General features: G+C 33.8%; 1 protein-coding gene across 1 annotated transcript in view; it reads right to left on the bottom strand.

Moving 5' to 3' along the window:
* The window catches only part of LOC134695359 (uncharacterized), a 42,162-nt gene that overhangs the window by 10,030 nt on the left and 10,804 nt on the right, over positions 1-21,328 (bottom strand). The window contains exons 5-10 of the mRNA XM_063556587.1: positions 14,342-14,635; positions 13,775-14,011; positions 9,760-10,359; positions 6,830-6,942; positions 1,880-3,106; positions 727-754 (exon numbers count right to left, since the gene is read on the bottom strand). Coding sequence (XP_063412657.1) covers positions 727-754; positions 1,880-3,106; positions 6,830-6,942; positions 9,760-10,359; positions 13,775-14,011; positions 14,342-14,635 — 2,499 coding nt within the window. The remainder of the gene's footprint in view (positions 1-726; positions 755-1,879; positions 3,107-6,829; positions 6,943-9,759; positions 10,360-13,774; positions 14,012-14,341; positions 14,636-21,328) is intronic.

The raw sequence follows: 21,328 nt of genomic DNA on the forward strand, positions 1-21,328 counted from the left end.
GCTTCGATGGGTCTTTGCTAATTTTAGTCATAAATTGTAACTGATAACAATACAAAAACAGGTCCGCAATAAGTGGTGCACAGTTAGTCCCCATTAGAGTTCCAATAACTTGACGATATACGGAATTTCCAAAGCGAACAAAAACATTATTTAGTAAATATTCAAGCGCTTATATAGTATCAAAGTATTAAGACTGTTTTGTGATTATAAGCAAACGCTTAAAACATTTTGTTGAGGCAAACACAAGTTACAGAACTGAAACAACAGGTTTGGCATTTTTTTCATTTAGAAAGGAGCATAACTCATGAACGGGAAAATGAACGCCACTCAATTTCAAACTTGATCTGTGTTTTGTGGTAATAACAAACTGTCGTGGCAAACTAAAGTTAGAGACGATTAACAAAATATTTTTATAAAGGAACATAACTCATGAACGGTTAACTTGACTTCGCCCAATTTCGACAATGATCTGTGTTCTGTGGTAATATGCATTGTGTTTAAGTGTTATAATATTTTGTTGCGGCAAACTAAACATGCTAAAGTAAGTGAACGAAAACCAACACTTGGGGCATACCAATGGGTTGCGTTATTTCACAAATATTTTGCAAAGATAGGAAAAAGTTTAAAAAAATATGTGGCGCTAATATACTACCGTTAAGTGTTTTTTTTTCTCTTCAATTTTTTGTTTTACATTTACAAATTTTCAAGACAATGAATGATACTTACGTATTTTCTTTTCTCCTATCTCAAATATCTAAAACAATTAAATGTAAAATTTGATCTTTGCACTCACTCAGTTTGCAGTCATAAGCACTTGCAATACCAATCTTACCATAACCTTGACTTTCCACTACAATATATTTAGTTAAAAAAAAATTACTTGAATTTTCCTTGGAGTGTTTTACTGTAGGCAATGTTATGTGTACTTTATTGTTCTTGAAGCAAACGCTTCTGGCACATTAAATTAAAAAAATACTGTTTTATTTCATAAAAGTAAAAACCCCACGTCTTTTAAATTATGTCCTGTTGTCTACAGGCTTGACATTTAGCCCACATCAAAGGTCAGTGTCATCTTGAAAATGTTGATATTAAGGTCAAGACCATTTTGATTTAATCTTTGTAATTTTATTTGCTGTTCAACTAAGCTTAAAAATTAAGAACATTTTAAAGATTAGATACTTCCAGTTAAAAGAAATCCATTGATGTATCCTTTATATATAAATACGTTATAGCTTTGTCCAATATCTTAAAAACCTAATAGTTTTTGAATAAGTGTTAAAATATAGTTTATTAACAGTTGTAAATCATTCGTTTGTTCTTAATTTCTAAACACATTTTTGAAACACAAGTGTTGAATAATTGCAGACAGAACTAGATCTAATTAGAAAAGGGGTACCTTCACGTTCTTCATTCAAACTATCTTAACATTTTCCGCATTCTATCAAATCTGGTATTTTTTGTCTCCCTGCAAGTTCGTTCAGTTCGTTATCAATATGAACTTACTGGAAATTACTGACCCTAATTAGATAAATTAGGAAATGCGCACAGAAAAAAGAGCAATATATATTTTTCTGTGATTTATGTAGAGTAAGAGCCAAGTGACTACGCTAAAAATGCATTACGTGTCCAAGTCAGTTGTAACAATGGACATCAGGGAATTAACGTGATATTCCGACCACGTCGTTTTAAAATGTTTTGTATTTTATTTGGGGAACATCTGAATATCTGAATTCATTTGAGATTTGAAATACTAAAACAATGGTTTAGATTGACAGGTTGGAAAGAAAAAGAGATATATGTTTTAATTTTAGGAAATAGTGTCAATCACCTGCATCATGTTCTTTTTTGTTTTTAGCCAGTAGTGAAACAGTGTACATACCGTGTCAACATGCCTGAACCACGTATTTTCTATGTCCTTTATATGGTGAAATTTCGCATTAACATGATCTTCACAGTAGTATGTTCCGTTTTCGAAATAACGTTTGTTTCGTTCTTCAAAACGGATTCTATTTTCCTTTTTGAAGTAATTTCCATCATCGCATTTTGCTGCAACAGTGTAAGATGTGGGGCCCAGTTTGTTTTCTAGTTCTTTAATTTTGGAATATAGCTCCTCTAAAACGTTTTTATATAAATCATCCGATACTTGATCCCATTTCCATACTTGCAACGATATGGCATTCTTTGAATAGCAAATGATTAATTTTCTAGATTTTCTATCATCTAAGAAAATCACGGCTTTTCCTTCATATATAGCTTTCTGTTCGTCCTCTTTTCCACAGACAGTATATGATTTAATGTAACTGACTAGAATGTGATTGAAATATGCAAACGGCAGAAAAGTGAATTCAAGTATAAACCATGGTGAGATTGTGATTCCTTCTTTATTAACTTCAAACTCTTTCTTTAATTCCTGTACGGAAATTGACCTATTTCTAATCATGCATGGGATGTAGTATGATTTTGATTTTTCATCGCCTTCGGTACCTACACATTGTGGTTTAACAATAATGTCAAATTTTTCCATAACACTAAGTACATATGCTTTTTGTTCTTTCTCTAACACATTCTCGTTTTGAAAAAGATCATCAATAATCGTTTCTGATAACCGTCCAGTCTCTGTGAGTGCTTTCCATTCAGTCGATGATATTTTTGGATTTCGTTTTTTAGGATCGTCATCACATACAAGGCATCTAAAACACTTAACCAACCAATTGGGCTGTAAAATGATATATTCACGTATATCATTGAAAAATATGATGTTCCCAATTTTATGCTGGTAATTAAGAAACTCAAGCAGTTCACCTTCTCCTTTTATTAACATCTTATTTCCTAATTCCAAAATATTCGTCCATGACAGTATATTAGTTTTTAAATCACTTGTTAAAAAATCCAAGGCATTTTCCAATTGAATCCAATGGGTAGGAAGTTCGACCTGGAAATAACTCATGTCTTCTGCAATCCTACTTATTGTCCTTTTCAATTCGTCAATTTCTCCATTATCTTGTGTGTTAGAAATGTAGTGGATGTTTCTTTTGTGATTAGCCTTTGTATTCTGTCCAATAATACAATCAAATTGTTTGGCATATTCAGATATTCTCTCATCAAGCTGAAAACAAGCAGAAGTCATATCAAAATAATCTATATTACAGTTAAATCAATTATAAGCCATAGTAGTTACTTTCCAACAAAAATAGCCCACCCTTATAATAAGTTGACATTGCTAACAATAGAACGAAACATAAGGTTGAAACATCAGTTATCTGCAAAATTTGAAAGGGACTGTAAAAGAGGGACGAAAGATACCAAAGGGACAGTCAAAATCATAAAACTAAAACAAACTGACAACGTCATGGCTAAATTGAAAAAGACAAACAGACAAACAATAGTGCACATGACACGACACAGACAACCAAAGAATAAACAACACGAACCCCACCAAAAACTAGGGGTGATCTCAGGTGCTCCGGAGGTAAGCAGATCCTGCTCCACATGTGGCACCCGTCGTGTTGCTTATGTGATATAAAATCCGGTAAATAGACTAATTCGGTAGGTCACATTCATAAAAGGGAAGGGAATTGTAGTTACGACGTAAGGAACATATCCGATATCAATTGTGAAACGGTTATTCCATAACGATCAACCAACTCGTGATGGTGTCCGTAAAATTTACGAAGGAATGATTTCATCTTCATCATTTGAAACTCTTAGTTTAATAGTTCCTTGTGAGCAGCAACCCTCTATCAAGAAAATCATGATAGGAAATGCAAGCACGGGAATATCGTATCAATTTGGAGATATATACCCCATATGCAGGTGTAAGGTATCAATCTAAAATAACACAAATATCGAACTCCATGGAAAATTCCAAATTTAAAGTCCCTTAACAAATAGTAAAAAATTTCAAAAGTATTAGAAAAACAGTTGTCAAAGATGGGAAAGATACCAGAGGAAGAGTCAAACTCATAGATAGAAAATTAACGAACAACGCTATGGCTGTATTGTTCATCACTTGTTACATGATATTTTTTAGATTAAACCTGGTTTTGAAGCTTCCCAAACCTTTCAAGTGTATGACAGTATCCCCCATCTTCATTGAAAAAAAAATCTTCAAGCCTTAAGTAATGCCTACAGTTGCAATAACACATTGAACTTGAATCAAACTTAGAAAAACGTATGCGAAAGACGAGCTGGTATCGTAATGTTTTAAGTTGAAAATAAATTACTTCATTTCGGTTAACATGGCCTTTGGCTGCGGGAGCTTTTAGAAACATTTTCTTTTTCACATGTTTTTTATATAAATTCTTTTAATCAATCTTTGTTGCTAACAAAGTACTTATGTATCCCTGTATGACTGACACTGAATATCCGGTACTATTTTTTTAAAGCCATAACACCAAGTCAAACATAAAATAGTAAAGATATGAACACACACTATCACTAAAAAAGTCAAAAAGTCTGAAAAGACCAATTTTTGTCTGAATTTGTCTGAATTATTTTAAAAAATTCTTAACATAGTATGATTTTGTCTAATTAGGTTCTTGATAAGTGTCTTGGCAGTATTAACAATGTCTTAAAATTTCTCAACCCTTTCTTTATCATCTGATAATAGTCTTGATAAGTCTCGACCAATTCTTGATTGTCTTAAATTTGTCTCGATCAGTCTTGACATTCTTAATAAAATCTGAGTATGTCTTGACACATTCTTGACAGTTTACTAAACAAATGCTAAAATGAATGATCTGGGGCAGTTTTAAAATGTAACCGTGTGTCTCTTTTGAACCCCACCATTCCTCTTGTGCGTGTGTGTGCCTAAAAAGGGGGGACATTTACTTTTTTCGTTTGAGATAAAGAATTTGTTTCCATCTGATTCAAAAACTTATTAAACTTTTTAGAACAACACACAACATTTTTATTCACAATTGACTGTTGTATTTCATAGTTTTTTACGGTACGGTACTTGTCTATCCCAAATTCATGTATTTGGTTTTGATGTTATATTTGTTATTCTCGTGGTGTTTTGTCTGTTGCTTGGTCCGTTTCTGTGTGTGTTGCGTTCCGGTGATGTGTCATTGTTCTCCTCTTATATTTAATGCGTTTCCCTCGGTTTTAGTTTGTTACCCCGATTTTGTTTTTTGTCCGTGGATTTATGAGTTTTGAACAGCGATATACTACTGTTGCCTTTATTTATATCAAAACTAAAAAAAAAATACATCCTCCTGATTTTTTTTTTCTCAAGAAATCATAGATAAAAAAAATGTTTAGATTTTAATTATGCATGTCTGTGTGAGATTAATTTTATAAGACCAATGAATCTATAGAAATCATTGATGGGACCCTTTATAAATACAGTTTTCTATTATACCTGGAGAAGATAATAATTTTCTTTTAATCTTTGAGAAATATCAGATTTGTTTTTAAGTTAAATTATTTCACTTCATTATTTTGATGAAGAAAATCCATTTTAGTTCTAACTATTGTTGACTGACCATGCTACTGCAATTTAAATAGAATTAGGATACAATAATACTTTGCTATTAATAAAAACCACATTTAGGTACAATATTTGTTTATTTACCATATAAATATTGAATATTATGCATGAAGAATGAAATATGTCTACAGTATGATTGGTTTTAATCATTTAAGCAATTATTTATAAAATTTAGGAATCAACTTTTTAAATTATTTACAAACCACATTTGAATTTCATAGCCGTATTTGTAATTATAAAAATATTTATAGATCCAAAGTCTTAATCAATTATTTTATATTTACATGCCCAACTTTGGTTTTTGTTGTAATAAGTGTAACTTGACATAGCAGCATAAGATATGCAGAGAAATAGAGATAAAGTTTTATAATGAATATTGGTCATTATTTGTAAAATTTAGAATTGTCAAGTAAATTTTAGACACAATTCAAAATGTTCAGAAGATGTCAAGCAATACTGTGAAAAAATAAGAATGTCGAGAATGTGTCGAAAAATTTCAACACAGTATTCAAATGTCAAGAATTTGTCAAGAAATTTTAAGACCATATTCAGAATGTCGAGAAATTGTCTAGTAAATTTCATACACATTTAATTTAAATCAGAATTTGTCAAGACAAATTTAGACACCAGTCATACTTTAGGAGAATGTCCAGTAATTGTTCATGCAAATTAAGACAAAAATTGGTCTTTTCAGACTTTTGGACTTTTGTAGTGTATATTGTGACAATTACAGAATATAATTGTTGCTCTACCTATTTAGATTATTTTGATAATATTTTCACGAATGATATATTGAATGAAATACAGCAAGGTTTCTAAATGAAGGAAATAACCGTATGTTAACATATCAACAGCACGTAGATATAACATACATGTTCCAGTGAGACGCTATGTATCGAGATAATTATTAGTCATAGCATTCTACTGTAGTTAAAAAAATTGAAAATAAAAGCAAACAGCGGGTTTTCCCTTGCCTGTTTATTTAACGTAACGTTGTAAAAGAAGGCAACCTTTTCACTATTAAAACGTTATAAATTTATATCGTATCATTTTATCATACTTTGTTAGGAGTCTCAGTGGTCGAGTGGTCTAAGTAGTTACTACTGTAATCACTAGCTAGTCAGTCAACACTGGGGTTGTGAGTTCAAACCCCGCTCGGGCAGTTGCACTCGATTCTACTCTTAATTTACTAGGATTGTCAGTTTCCTAAAGAAGGTCTGTGGTTTTCTCCGGGCACTGCGGCTTCTTCCACCAATAAAACTGGCCTCCACGAAATAGCCCAAAACCGGTGTTTAAAAGTGGCGTTAAAACACCAAAAATCAAAATCATATACTATACCTTTTCACACTGATCAGTATGAGTGCAAACCATTATTACCGGAGGATTTAACATTCTTGCGTCAGGATTTTTACAAAATGAATGAACACTATCAAACCAAAAGTCAATGTACTCTGAAAAGATACAAAGAACCACATTACAGATACATCAATGCAGAAAACCGTTGATATGGCAATATGAACTTTGTTTAAACTGACGTTAAACATGGTGATCTACGTCGATTCGTTAATAAAACTGGAGTCGTTTACCTATAGAACACAAGTATAATTTCGGTACTTTCAGTTATTAAGAGTTACCTGTAAGTTTAATTAAGTTTAAATATGATGATAATGTTATACGAGTTTTTTTCAACATGAACTTGGTCCTAACCGCCAATATGCGCTAAAATAAGTGTGTGTGGGATGGGGTATGTTGGGGTGGGTGTAATTATTTAATATGGTATTAAAAAAAATGGACATATCAATTTGGAATTGTTGCCGCAAATCCCCTGATGAAAATTATGGTATCGTATTTTTTTTTCTCAAAAAGATGTTTCAACTTTGAAACCTCTACTCTAACTAGCAACGCAAGAAATTAATAACGTGTTGTTTTCAATATTTAACAGATAAATGTTGTTTTATCATTTTACACATTGGAAAATATATTTGATTTTTTTTCAGACGTGCAAAAGAAGAAAATAAACAATCGAGGCTTCATCTTATTCCTTCAATTTGAGTGACAAAGTGAGGAAAGAGTTTACACTTCGATTCTGGAAGGTTGCGCACATGTGTATAATCACTGATCGTATAACTCTAGTCACACCGATTTAAACGAATCAAAGTAGATCAGTGCTCTAGAACAACTAGTAATTGAAGTTAAATTAGTAGTAATCGGCAATGATGTCAAACGCGCGTCTGGCGTACTAAATTATAATCATTGTACATTTGATAACTATAGTCAATGCAAATAATCGTACTGAGGAAGACTTAAAGGTGCTTCGCATCCAACCGTTATGCACTTCTATTATAGATGCACATGAGATAATAACCGTAAATCATGACTGGATGTTAAAATGAACACGCAAGTATAAATTTTCAGAATATAGAAAAGCTCAAACACATCAAATGAACGGATAACAACTGTCATATTCCTGACTTGGTACATGGATTTTCTTTTGTAGAGAATGGTGGATTAAACCTTGTTTTATAGCTAGCAAAACCTCTTACTTGTATAACAGTCGTACCAAATTCCATTATACTGACAAACAGAGACAATAGGTAAAATGCAAAAAAGGTGTACAGCAGTCAACATTGTGTTATACATTTTGTTGTTATCTTAATCACTTTACTCACTACAAAAAAAACATACATCAAATTTAACAACGTCATTGCTTTTTTATTTTTTTATTTTATTTATCTATATAAAATCCACCTATACAGCTCTAAAAGTTTTTAAGTACTGGGATCGAATCCTTACCCATCATTTTGTATCTTTCTTGGGGTGTTTGTATACATATTTCTTCGTCTCAGCAATCGTTGTTGCTAACACTTATTCTTATACAAATATCACGTTTGCGGTATACCATCTTTTCCGCAAATTTTATTGTTTCCTGTTTGTTATTAAATTTATAGTAAAGACCAATTTTGTTCAATATAGGGGTCGTTATTTACCAATCGACATGACAGTCAGTCGTGTTGGAACAGCCGTTGTTTACCTTGCTAGTATAATGCATTTTGTTAAAATTTATAAATAAATAAAATTCAAACCTTTAACCGTTTTTGGTCTTTTAAAAAATGTTGTTCGTGCTGAAGACCCTCCATCAAGAAATTTGATATGCTTGCATGCGTATAATTTTTTTTTTATCCAATGCTTTCATAAATTTAAAGGTTATCTTAAATTAAGACTTTGATGATATCAAATTTGGTATATTTATTGTATGAATTATTGTCATAAAGTAAGATTGTTCATAAAAAAAAAGGATTTTAATTTTCCAATTTTCGTAATGAAATCTTTATTTAATGACACGATGAAGTCGATCTTTGAGTTGAAAATTTGAAAGAAATTATGTCAACTGAATAACTATAAAAAAGATTTTGATATTACCGCAAATTTGGAAAGATAATGATCGGTGATTTTAAAGTAGATCATTTAAAAAGAATCTAAAGTTATTAAGACTTTGTGCATTTAATTGATCCCTCTAGTTGAGTATACCTCAATACGAAGTTATAAAGGCCATTGTTTATAGTTAAAACCATGCTAGTGAAAACGTCAGTATAATGTTAAACAGAACATCTTGAAGACCCAGCGATATATCATTCTCTGTCCCAATTTCGAGAGGGGGGAGTGCTGAGACTGGGATATTTTTCAACGTCCTTTGTTTTATGTTATAACCAAACCAGATAGGATTGATATGCGATTTAAAAAAAACATATTCCTCCCATATGTGGTTTACGTTGGATTTCCCGTTTTGTTAGGAATTTCAATTTCAGTAGTGAGACATATATCAAAACAATAAGATATGAGACTTTGTGTGCTTGAACAACAACATATCCATTGTAATTAGAGTATAGAGCATCCACGACCTTGGATCATGAATGCTGTTCAACTTCATTCTTTATTTGACTTGTTAAGTCTTTTAATTCCGTAGTCGCAGACGAATCTTTTGCGGCAATTCCAAGCTAGAAGAGGTTTGTTCCTCGAGTATGTCAGCCCCATAGTCAGTACTTTGGTGTGGACATAATTATCTTTGATAGTGTCAAAACCCTAAATGAACTAGGACTTTCTGAAAATACTTAGAATTCTATATCCAAGGACTAAATTATTCTTGCTATATTTGGAAAAACCTTTTGGCATTTTGGATGCAAAATTTTTTTCACTTTTGTTCTGGAAAATATTTTGGTGACAGTTATTGTTGAGTAAATGACTTATTTTAAATATATTACAAATCTTACCTCCAATCGAATCACAGTTTTCGTCATATCTTATTGCCTTAATATCCTCTTTCAAATTTGCAACAAGAAGATAAATGGCGCCTGACGTTAAAAATGTCTGGTGTGTCACATAATAGTCTTTTTGACCAGCAAAATCCCAAATACCACATTCTACAACACGCCCAGATTTCAATTCTTCTTTTCCTTTTTTCACTTCAAGAAGAATTTCATCCATATTTTCAAAAATTTTCGCCGTCATTTCGTCAGTTATTTCTAACGAAGTTAGTTTTTCATGTTCATGCACATCAGATTTTTTTTTATCAGGTTTAATGGTAACTAAGAGAGGTTTATCCATATTTAATGTTAATTTCCCGGAATTTAAAGCAGTCGATAAATTATCTGTAGTAGTTTTTTTGTCATCATGGATATTTGGTACTACATTTGAACTAGGTGTTTTTGTTTTTATTTTCCGTTTTTTGGACGCTATTTTTTCTTTTTTTTTCGGTTCAGGTTCAGAAACTATTCCTGTTTTTTGAGTTTCAGATGAAATTTCTGTTGGCTTTTCATTTATGTCAGCAATCTTCATTATCCTTCTTATCCTTTTTTGTCTTTCCGTTTCAACTGCAATAGACAATCGTTAAACATTATATGTTACTAATTTATGACTTTGGCTTGTCATCATATACAATAATACATACTTATGCCTTTCCTCAGAAATTATATTATATCATATTAATCATTTGTTTGAGTTTTAGAGATATGTATTTTACCTCTTTTTTTCATGTTTGCCAGGTTGCTTGGCAGGCGAGGTCATCAGTTTTGTTTTTCGATGACAGTAACAGCTGTCATAGATCGTATTGTCTAGGCAAACCATTTATTTAACAAAATAGTTAAAGCTTAGATCAATTTGAAACAAACCCCGGACTAATTTATTTATTACATGTAGCTATATAAATAAAAAGTTCAGTAAGAGAGAACAGAACATAAAGGTCATGGGGATAGACGAACATTTTGAAAACTCCGTAAACCGCAGTCAAACTATGCCACGATCGAATTACGATCTGTGAAAAAAAATCAAATTTTGATGACCGTAGAACGATCGTGTAGATCGCAGAAAGGTCGTATAACGGTCGTGGTGAGGTCTTCAAGATCGTGATGTGCGTGAACAACTTTAAACATGTTCAAAACAATCGTGGTGCGGTTGTGTCAAAATCAGGTCGTAGTAGAAGCGAAGTGAGAGCGCACTTAGATCGTAGTAAGATCGCTTTACCATCGTTGCGAAAGCTTAATTCTATTCGGAGATCATCACGTTCTCGCCTCGACCCAACTGCGCTTCCAATACTACTATGCCTAGCTGTTTTGCCATTTTTCTATTCTTATACGCCCTTGTCATCCTCATCACGCTCTTCTTACGACCTGACTACGTTTATACTACGACCAGCATTCTCATTGTCATTTTGCTATAAAATATATTAAATCTCTCCAGGTTTTGTTTGACTGTACGTAATAATGACTTCTTATCCGTTTTCTCAAACGGCTCAACCACTGGTTTTCCCATTTGAATGGTTTTGCACTAGTTGTTTTGGGGGCCCTTTATAGCTTGCTGTTCGGTGTGAGCCAATGCTCCGTGTTGAAGGCCATACCTTGGCCTATAATGGTTCACTTTTATGAATTGTTTCTTGGACGGAGAGTTGTCTCGCTGGCACTCAAACCACATCTTCCTATATATATTGACACATCTGTTTCATCTCTGCTATCGTTCACTAAAATATCGTCATTCGAGCTTGATGGACCAGCAATAGGTTGTAATTTAGGTTGGACTGGTTGGTCCGAAATCTCTGCTTGATCAGGATTCGTTACTATCAGAGCTTCCTTTATCCCTACCACCACGCCCACGTGTTTTTTTGTAGATTTTGTTGGCAGGACTGTAAGTTTCCAAGAAAAAGTTTTAATCAGAAATAAAAGGAATGGAACTGAATAGATGTGGAACACGATGTTGACGTTATTACTGAGAACGTAGTAAGATCGCGGTATGAACTTAGTATAATCGTGGTAAGATCTTGCTATAATCGGATAAGTCGTGGTATGGTCATAGTGAGAAATTGATAAGCGTAGTGAGGTTGCAGGATAAGCGCTTTGAGAACATGGTATAATCGTAGTGGGATCGTTGGAGAATCGAAATGAGGACGTAGTGACATCGTGAAAACAACGAGAATTTCCATTTTCATGCCGCTCATACCGTGACCTCACCACGATCTGAATTTATCATATCGTGGTAAGCGTGGTGCCATCATGGTCTAGTGGGACTGACACTTAAGGTAAACATATAGCTGACTATGCGGTATGGGTTTTGCTCATTGTTAAGGCCGTACGGCGACCTATAGTTGTTAATGTTTGTGTCATTTTGGTCTTTTGTGGATAGTTGTCTCATTGGCAATCATACCACATCTTCTTTTTTATATGTCTTAAAAATGTGAGATGAATTCTAGGGAGTAAACTTCCCTGTAAGCATCACGTATTTAGGAATTGTTTTTTACGCGTGTAACTGCAATATTTTAATAAAAAAGAGACAATCATTGCTAGTAGTTTAATATTAACAGCGAGTGAAGTTTTGTTGATAAATTTCCACACTATAATTAGAAAAATCTGTAGTGTTTAAAAAAAATCATAAGTCATCTATTTAAAAAAAAAGGACATTAAAAAGATCTAAACTGTGTCTTTTCGTAAACTGTGATTCGGGTTTAAATAAATGAACACGTTTTCTTGTTTTGAATTTCAGACATTTGTATCTGGGTGTCACTAGTAGGGCTTGCTTGGACAAAATAAATTCTGGTGTATTAAAATTGTAAACGTGTTGCCTTTTGTTAGCAACTATTCGTGTGTTTCTTTGTCAATTGTGTTCTCCTATTTATTTATATTGTAGTCCTGTAATGTTGTGTTGTCATTTTAATGTTATATTTCACATGGCACATGGCCATAAAAGAGGGAGGTTTGGCGTGCTTCAAAACCAGGTTAAACCCACCATTTTTTCCTTTACAAATGTCCTGTACCAAGTCAGGAATATGACCATTTTTATTTAGATAGTTCGTTTCTGTGTGTGTAACATTGTAACGTTGTGTCGGTTTTTTTCTGTTATTTTTGAGTGTGAATTCTCATTACTATAAGACGTTTCACGGTACTTATATATCCCAAATTCTTGTATTTGGTTTTGATGTTATATTTGTTATTCTCATAGGATTTTGTTTAAAGCTTAGTCCGTTTCTGTGTGTGTAACACTTTAATGATGTGTCGTTGTTCTCCTCTTATATTTAATGCTTTTTCCTCTGTTTTGGTTTGTTGTCCCGATTTTGTTTTTTGTTCATGGATTTATGAGTTTGGAACAGCGGTATACTACTGTTGCCTTTATTTACTCTAGCGCTATAAACCCAGGTTTAGTCCATTATCTCTGCGTTTAAAAATGCCTGTACCAAGTCAGGAATATGACAGTTCTTGTCCATTCGTTTTTGATATTTGATTTTACCATGTAATTATGGACTTTCCGATTGGATTTTCCTCTAAGTTCAGTATTTTTGTGATTTTACTTCTTAAACAAACGTTAGAAATGAACATAAAAATCCCTAAACCTGTCAATATTTTTTTTCAAAATATATTTTTATATTTGAGATATATCAAACGACACTCAAACTCTTAAGTCGCAAAAAAGTTGACACCACCATGACTAAAACGATAAATACTTTTCTTTTATGTGGCAGCGCGTCATAGAGAATTACAAAGACATACTGAAAGTCGGTTAAGAAATAGAGAGGCATAATATACCAAAGGGATAGTCAAACTCATAGATCGAAAATAAACTGACAACACCATGGCTAAAATAGAAAAAAGACAAAAAGACAAATAAAAGTACACAAGACAAAACATAGAAAACTAACCTACAGTTGAAAGAGTAAACATGGTTCGTTGAATATAAATTGTAGTGACTACTGTTGTCTGATAAGACACAGCAAAAAAGCCCTTGTACCTCTGAACTCTAACTTACCTTCATCAACGATCCATTTACCATCGTCCTTTCTAATTTGAATAGATTTGAAAATTTCAATTCCATCAGTGCTTTTTATCCCTTCGATTTGTTTTCCAAGTAGTCTATGTACCAGACTTGACTTGCCAACACCTTCTTTACCTATAACCTGAATCCTTACATATTGTCTGGCTTCTTTTCCAGAATTGATTTTTTCCAGATATTTATTTTTTTCACTGTTGGTTATACTTTGCACATCTAAAAATTAAACAGAACTCTTAAAACATGAACGCTATACATTTGTAAATGATTCAAACTCTTGTTTTACATGTTTGACAAATACAATGGATTTAGGTAGGACAGTTATACTTACAAATTATCATTGAGAAAAGATCATCGGTCACAGGTGAAAATGTAATCAGCTTTTTTGTATTTTCTTTATGTTTTACATTATGTTGTTGTCTTTCATACTTTTTATGTATTTTATTCATGAATTTTATGATCACTTCAATGTACAGTTAAACATAAAGTATAGAACCACTAATTCAGGACCATTTGAATTTTCAAAGATATATGTATTTTACTTACTGTACACTACCGCTATTCCTTCACTTTCACTGTATCCTTTTATATTCTTTACTCTACATTTGTATGTGCCAGTGTCGTCCAAACGAACATCATGAATAATAAGTGTGTTCGGTGTATTGCCTTTCATTTCGTACTTCTGCTTGTTCTTGTTATTTCCAGTAATTTCAGCAAAGCCTTTGAACCACTTGATTGAAATAAGTTCAAATTCTGAACATACTTCACACGATAATTGGATGCTTTTTCTATTTTCAAGTATTTCTATTTTCTTTTCTTTAACATTTATCACAGGTAAAGCTGAAATACGAAAAGTGAAAATTAAAAAATCTTATAATCTACTATGAAATATTGCTACAACACTATATATCTAACCAAAATACTTTTGATATATTGCAATAATGTATGGTGCAATGGATATAATATATTATGGACAAAATAGCAAAGATACATGAAAAATACCGTACTCGAAGGGAAATTCAAAACCCAAAGTCCTTTATAAATTGGCAAAATAAAAACTCAAGTAAGCTATTAATACTGCAATATATCTGAAAGGTACAATGTACATCGAAATTTTTTTCACTATACACCATACTATTTGTTACAACTTAGGAAATAGACGACGATTAAAGGCAGTACAACGACCACCAATGGCTATTACAAATCTATTGACAGGGCAATTTAAGACGAATCCAGTGAATATGGTGTAACAACGTGTTATCCGATGGAGAATGTCATAAAGTTGTCACATACTTAAACGTGTCTATAATAATTAAAATTTGATGTTGCAGCATCATGAGCATGGTAATTATCCTTATTATACTTTATGCAAATTTCTTATATTATTCTTTTAAATCGTTGGACACCCTGAATTTGTTAATTTTGACTAGCCTTTAATAAGTCGCACCCATTCCATATCAACGTGTGATAATACAAAAAGAAGGTGTAAAAGCTTAAAATTAAGGGGGTAGACCTTGGTTCAGGGAGATAACTCTTTAAATCAGTTATGCGTTTTAAATATCATTAATCATCAATGTTTTTAAGCATTTACCTGAAACAGATTGGAAATAATCTATGTAACCTAGAAGCTTAGAATATAAATATGAAAATGGTTGATGATTTTAAGAGTTGTTTCCCTTAACCTAGTTCTACCTCCTTAACATCCGCCTGATTTGGAAGTTTGTCGATTTTTAACAATTAACACAAAACAGGGCCGAGGTTTTCCGATTCTTATTCCTACATCATTTGTCCGTGGTTGTGTTGTTGTTATCAGTAAACTATCTAAATTTATATTTTCTATATTTTTTTTAACACTTGTCCTTCTTATAACATCTCTATCTTACCTCCTATAGATTTATGAGGATATGATTGGTTAAAGAACTACACGTGGTGACTATATATATATTCCTTATAAGGTGCTAAAAAAATACGTGGTAAGTTACCATATAGGGTTAGCAACCATATGGTGTTAGTAAGGAGTTACGTCCCTTTCAAAACAAAAACATGGCACAACCCTTTATAAAAAAAAACCCACAGTGTTGAGGAAAAATCTGAAAGGATTCAACAGATGAAGAGATTGATGATGAAATGGTTAAATAAGCTCATAACACATAAAGCTAAAAATTTGTTATTGTTGGCATAACTGAGTTACTTCTCTTTCAAAACAAAAAGAAATTTTAAGGATTTGATAGACGAAGAAATTGATACATGTAATGAACGAAATAAATAAATTCATAAAACAAATTAAAAGCTAAATATAATAGTTGTTACTACTAGCATTTGTTTTCTGTATAGACAAATGAAAGTAGGATCTTAATACTAAGCATTGAAGACTGGATCACTTTGATAGGCCGCTAGTCAATCTATCACATGTAAAGATTGCCGGTAAGATAAATTTGTTACACGGTGTGCTAGTGACCTAGAACGATCGTTAAACGCAGGGTTAAAGAACATCAATTGTTAGTTCTGGTTGTCAAATGCGGTTTGTTAAAATATTGTTATAAATGGGCATTGATAATAATCTCAAAGAAACAACACATTTTATATTTCTAAATTTTATTGGGATCAATATCTGAAACCTGAAAAATAATGGTCTTAGATGATTTTCATACACTAAGACAACTTTGGCAATCTCAATTTGGGGAGATCAAATTGCATATGTTTATAATAAGTACCAATTTTATCAGATAACATAACATTTAACATAACGTCTATCAACTTATCAAGTTGACATAGCGGTAAAATTCAACTGTCAGTGAACAGGCACTTCGATCACGATTTTCACGGGTCTACATTAAATTCACACTTTCAGGGGAAAATGGGTTTATAAAACATGTTTGTCGTTACCTATTCATTCAGTCTCAGTGTTATTTGACACATCTTTTGGGTAGTTTTCCCTTAAATTCCATCGTGGCGAGTGCTTGTTTACGTATATTGGAAGTTGCTGGCCTTCCTTTTACGGTGTAGGATATTTAATAATAGGATATAATTACGTTAAGTACGTTTTTGTGTAGCGCCGTTAAGGAACTATTTTGTGATTTCAATGACGTCATATAGTAACGTAGGTGATAAGGCCACGAGTATGGAATTTTAAGGTTTATATTTATTATGTCACTTATTTATTGGAATTAAAGGCAAACTTTCGCGATTTTATGTATTTATAACGACATTTTGGGACATGAGCCAGAGTTTTCCTTATTATTTCAAAGTTATAGTAGATTTTCAGTTCTGTGAGTCGCGGATGTATTTCACCGTCAAGTATAAATACGGCGTCGCACTAGCACTTTGGCATATCGTATCTGGCTATCAAGCAGAGCAGTACAATAAACCAAACAAACCCTTAAAGTCAAGCAAGCTATTTAGGTACAGGATGCATTTCGATATACAGCTATTTCACCTTAAGCTATGCGATAGCATTTCAAGCCTTTGGTTATCTTTTTACATCTTTTGGAATATTTAACTAAAAGCCCACATAAGGACGTCTAGGAACCAAATATCGCTTTTATAAATATTCCCGCTTAAGCAGGTCTTCAACAGGAAGTGGCTTCATATTAAGACAAGATGAGGAACCAGTTCAATGTTTACAATTTCTCATAGCAGTTTTTGGCAAATTACACAAATTATTAAAGATGTAAAGATACGATGTCCCACCACGTTGACAACTTTCTTATATCATAGTTTAATGAAATACGTATATTTCATTCTCTCATTATTGTATTGATAGGAAAAAGTCTTGTAAATCTGTATTTATAAGTTTTATCTGGGGTTCGGAAGGCCAGCATCTTACTATTACAATTTATGGTTATACTATGTTATTGCTGATATTTGCATGCGTTATTTATTGAGATATACATGCCTACTGGACAAGAATAAAAGTCACTCTTTTACGCTGGATTCTTCATTTATATATGATTATGCTGGAGTCAACAAACTACACTCAAAACAAGACAAAGTAACGGAACACTATCAATAAGCAATCATACGGAATTAAAAGTACACTCGACCCCTACTCGCCCGCCTGTAACAAACTGGTGTCAGAAGTGGGATGTCACAGTCCAAAGTGGCATCCAGGATGCGAACCTCAAATTTATTTTTTAATTCAACTATCTACTAGTATACCAATATAATATGTCAACGTCTACGATAAAGATCGATCTTAACGTGGTGGAAATTGAAATAAATTTATTACAATAATTATTGTACGTTATATATGTTTAGATTAAAATCAGTCTAAGTCTCAACATGGCCAAGTCGCCAGATCTGGAAATCAGATTTAGATCGAAAGAGAGAGAAAAAGAAGCAAGGCATGAGAGAAATACCGAATTTGCGGACGCAAATGAAACTTTAGAAGAACACAGAGCAAATGTATATGCACATGGGGCGGGAGACGTAAATAGAGAAAATGGCATGTCTGGACAAAGAGGACAAAGGGGGATAAATACTGACGGATTCCGATACAACAACCCACACACAGTCTCTATTAGACCGGAACCATATGATGGAGGAGAGGATTGGGAGGAATATATCTCACACTTTGAGGTGTGTGCCGAACTTGGGAGATGGCGGGACGCAGACAAAGTATTAGCGCTAGCAGCAGCATTAAGGGGACCAGCAAGGACATTTTACATTAGTTTAGAACAGACGGAAAAACGGGATTACGGTATTTTGACTCAGAGATTAGGATTACGATTTGGGAGTACAAGGCAACAAAACAGATGGCTTTCTCGTCTTGAAATGAGAAAAAGGAACCCAGGAGAAGCAATAGCGGCGTTGGCGGACGATCTGCGCCAGATGGCTCAGAGAGCTTATATTGATCTTGATGCAAGGGCTCAGGAAGTATTGGCACTTAACCAGCTGTACAAAAGCGTTACACCTGAAGTAAAATATCAATGCACTAACCAGGGATGTAGAACTGTTACAGGAGCTGTAGAGGTAATAGAAAGATATGAAGCTATAATAGGAGATGGCTCAGAAAAGAAGAAAGGCAGTGTCAGAATGACAACAGATACACATTTAGGAGAAGCATCTAATTTTTCACAGGAACCTTCGGAAAACCAATTTCACGATAGCATTAATGGACTAACAAGGAGGATTTCACAGCTTGAAGGAACAAAACAGAATTATAGCAACTCTTGGCAAAATAATAGTAACAGAAGGCCTCAATGGGGAAATACAAATAACAGGCAAGCTAAATGCTTCATTTGTGAAAGCACAAGTCACTTATGTAGATATTGTCCATTTTATCTCCGATACAAACAGGCAAATGCAAGACATGACAATACTGGAGGACAGCAAGGCTCCAAGGACCAGGATAACAGAAACTCACAAAGTATCAACCAGGGAAACTTCAGTTCCCAGGTGGCTCGTTAGACCGGGAACCAGTGGGAAATTTACGGTCACAGGAATTAAGTCACAATATTAGGATAGGACAAATGGAAAATACATGTGGTATTTGGGATAACGGATTTTATACAAAAGGATACCTACAAAACTTACCTTTGACAATATTAATAGACAATGGATCAACCACCTCTATATTAAATTATAAAATTTACATACACTGTCAGTTAGCTGATGTACTGAAAAACGCAATACAAGAACCAAGCACATATAATCTTTTTGATGTAAATGGCAATCCTTTATGCTCATACGGGACACTTAAACAAAAACTCACTTTAGGGACAGCAGATTTTAACACTGAATTTCTGGTCTGTGATATCAAACAAGATGCGATCTTGGGGCAGGATTTTCTATTTGATCAAATAGACAAAATTGATTATAAGAGACAGATTTTATCTACAAAGGATACAGATATACGTTGCTGGATAGGAGGAGAAGCAAATGCAACATGTAGAGTCATTGTAAAGGAGACAGTCACTTTGCCGGGAAAATCTAAAATGCTCATTCCAGTAATAATAGAAAATGCAGAACACTTAGAACCACTGGGATACGTTGATAAAACTCAGAAAAAGGAAACAGAACATAAAATCACTAGGGGAATTTTAGATCCACACCAGGAAGACATTAGAGTACAATTAATTAACTTTCGGGAAGAACCAATTACTGTACATGCTAAGGAACAGATAGGTGTATGTGAGTCGTACTACGAAATGCCAGCGGTAGGAGTATGCAATTACATGGGAACAGAAGGGACCAGTTCAGACAAGCTACCATCACATATTGAGGACTTATTTAACAGAAGTAATGTACATTTACAGGAAAAAGAAAAGCAATACCTGAAGGAACTTCTTCAGAAATACTCAGACGTTTTTGCAAAATCAGCGGATGATTTAGGGAGGACTAATAGAGTACAACATAGGATAAATACAGGAACTGCACATCCGATAAGACAAACACATAGGAGGCTACCATAATAAAAAAGGGAATATGCTCAAAACTCACACTTAAATGGAAAGGACCATTTATAATTGACAAGAGAATAGAAAATGTTACTTACCGAGTAAAGAGAAGCTTGATGCAGCCGTCGACTGTATATCATGTGGATCGTTTAGCACTGTATTAAGGGAGGAATGTACCATCGTGGGCAAGCAGATTTCGAAGAATGATGGATTTAGAGGAAGCAAATAACGACCAGCAATTGGATAAGCCAGTTCACTAAATGTTGGAGGAATATTAAAGGTCCTCAGCATTCTGTACCTGTTCATACTTTTATTTTGGGATATACTGCAGTATATATTTTAATGACAGATCTGTCAGTGAGCGATTTGGGGGTGGTCCGGCCAACCACTAGTCAAATCATTGAGATATAGGAAAGGGATCCTGACTGACTAAGGAGGAGCCTAGTAGTCGAGTTTATTTTTGGGATATGAACAGTTATAGATATTTTTGGAGTTGTTTCGTTGGTGTTATTTGCATGGTTTGATTTGAGTTTACTTGCCTACGGATGCTGGCCTTCCATGATCACATTTATAGAACGGGACGGGGGGAGAATTTTAACTTATTGAATAAACAATACAGGGAATTAATGGCAGTATTCCTTGTATTTCAGAATGAGTTCAGTGGTATCAACAAAATGCTGGTTATGCCCGGAAACCTATGAAAAGAAAAAGGACCTGAAGAGCCATGCCATCTCCGAGCATTCGGTGTGCAGAGTTGTTTGTCCATGGTGTGTAGATAGTGAGAGGACGTTTGGCAGGATGTCGGAGCTCAACAAGCACAGTAAGAGAAAACACAATGATCTAACCATAGACCTCCTGGAGGGTGTTTTCTTTACAGAGCCAAATGGATTTTGGTTAGCCAAGCGGCCAGATGATTATGTTAGAATTATAAAGCCTTCAGAATGGACGAGCACCATTGCCATCAGGACCAGGGCAGCACTGTTGGGATGGGTGGAAGCCACCAAGAAGGAGGGATCAGACAAACATAAGAAGTCATGGGAAGAAGGATGGAAGAAAGCACTGGGTCATTATGTTACAAGTGAGCAGCCCACCAGCTCTAGGAAACGGAAATACAGTCCGTCCAGACCTCTAGTGG

The sequence above is a fragment of the Mytilus trossulus genome, chromosome 13 (assembly GCF_036588685.1).
Source record: "Mytilus trossulus isolate FHL-02 chromosome 13, PNRI_Mtr1.1.1.hap1, whole genome shotgun sequence".
Taxonomy (NCBI): Eukaryota; Metazoa; Mollusca; class Bivalvia; order Mytilida; family Mytilidae; genus Mytilus; species Mytilus trossulus.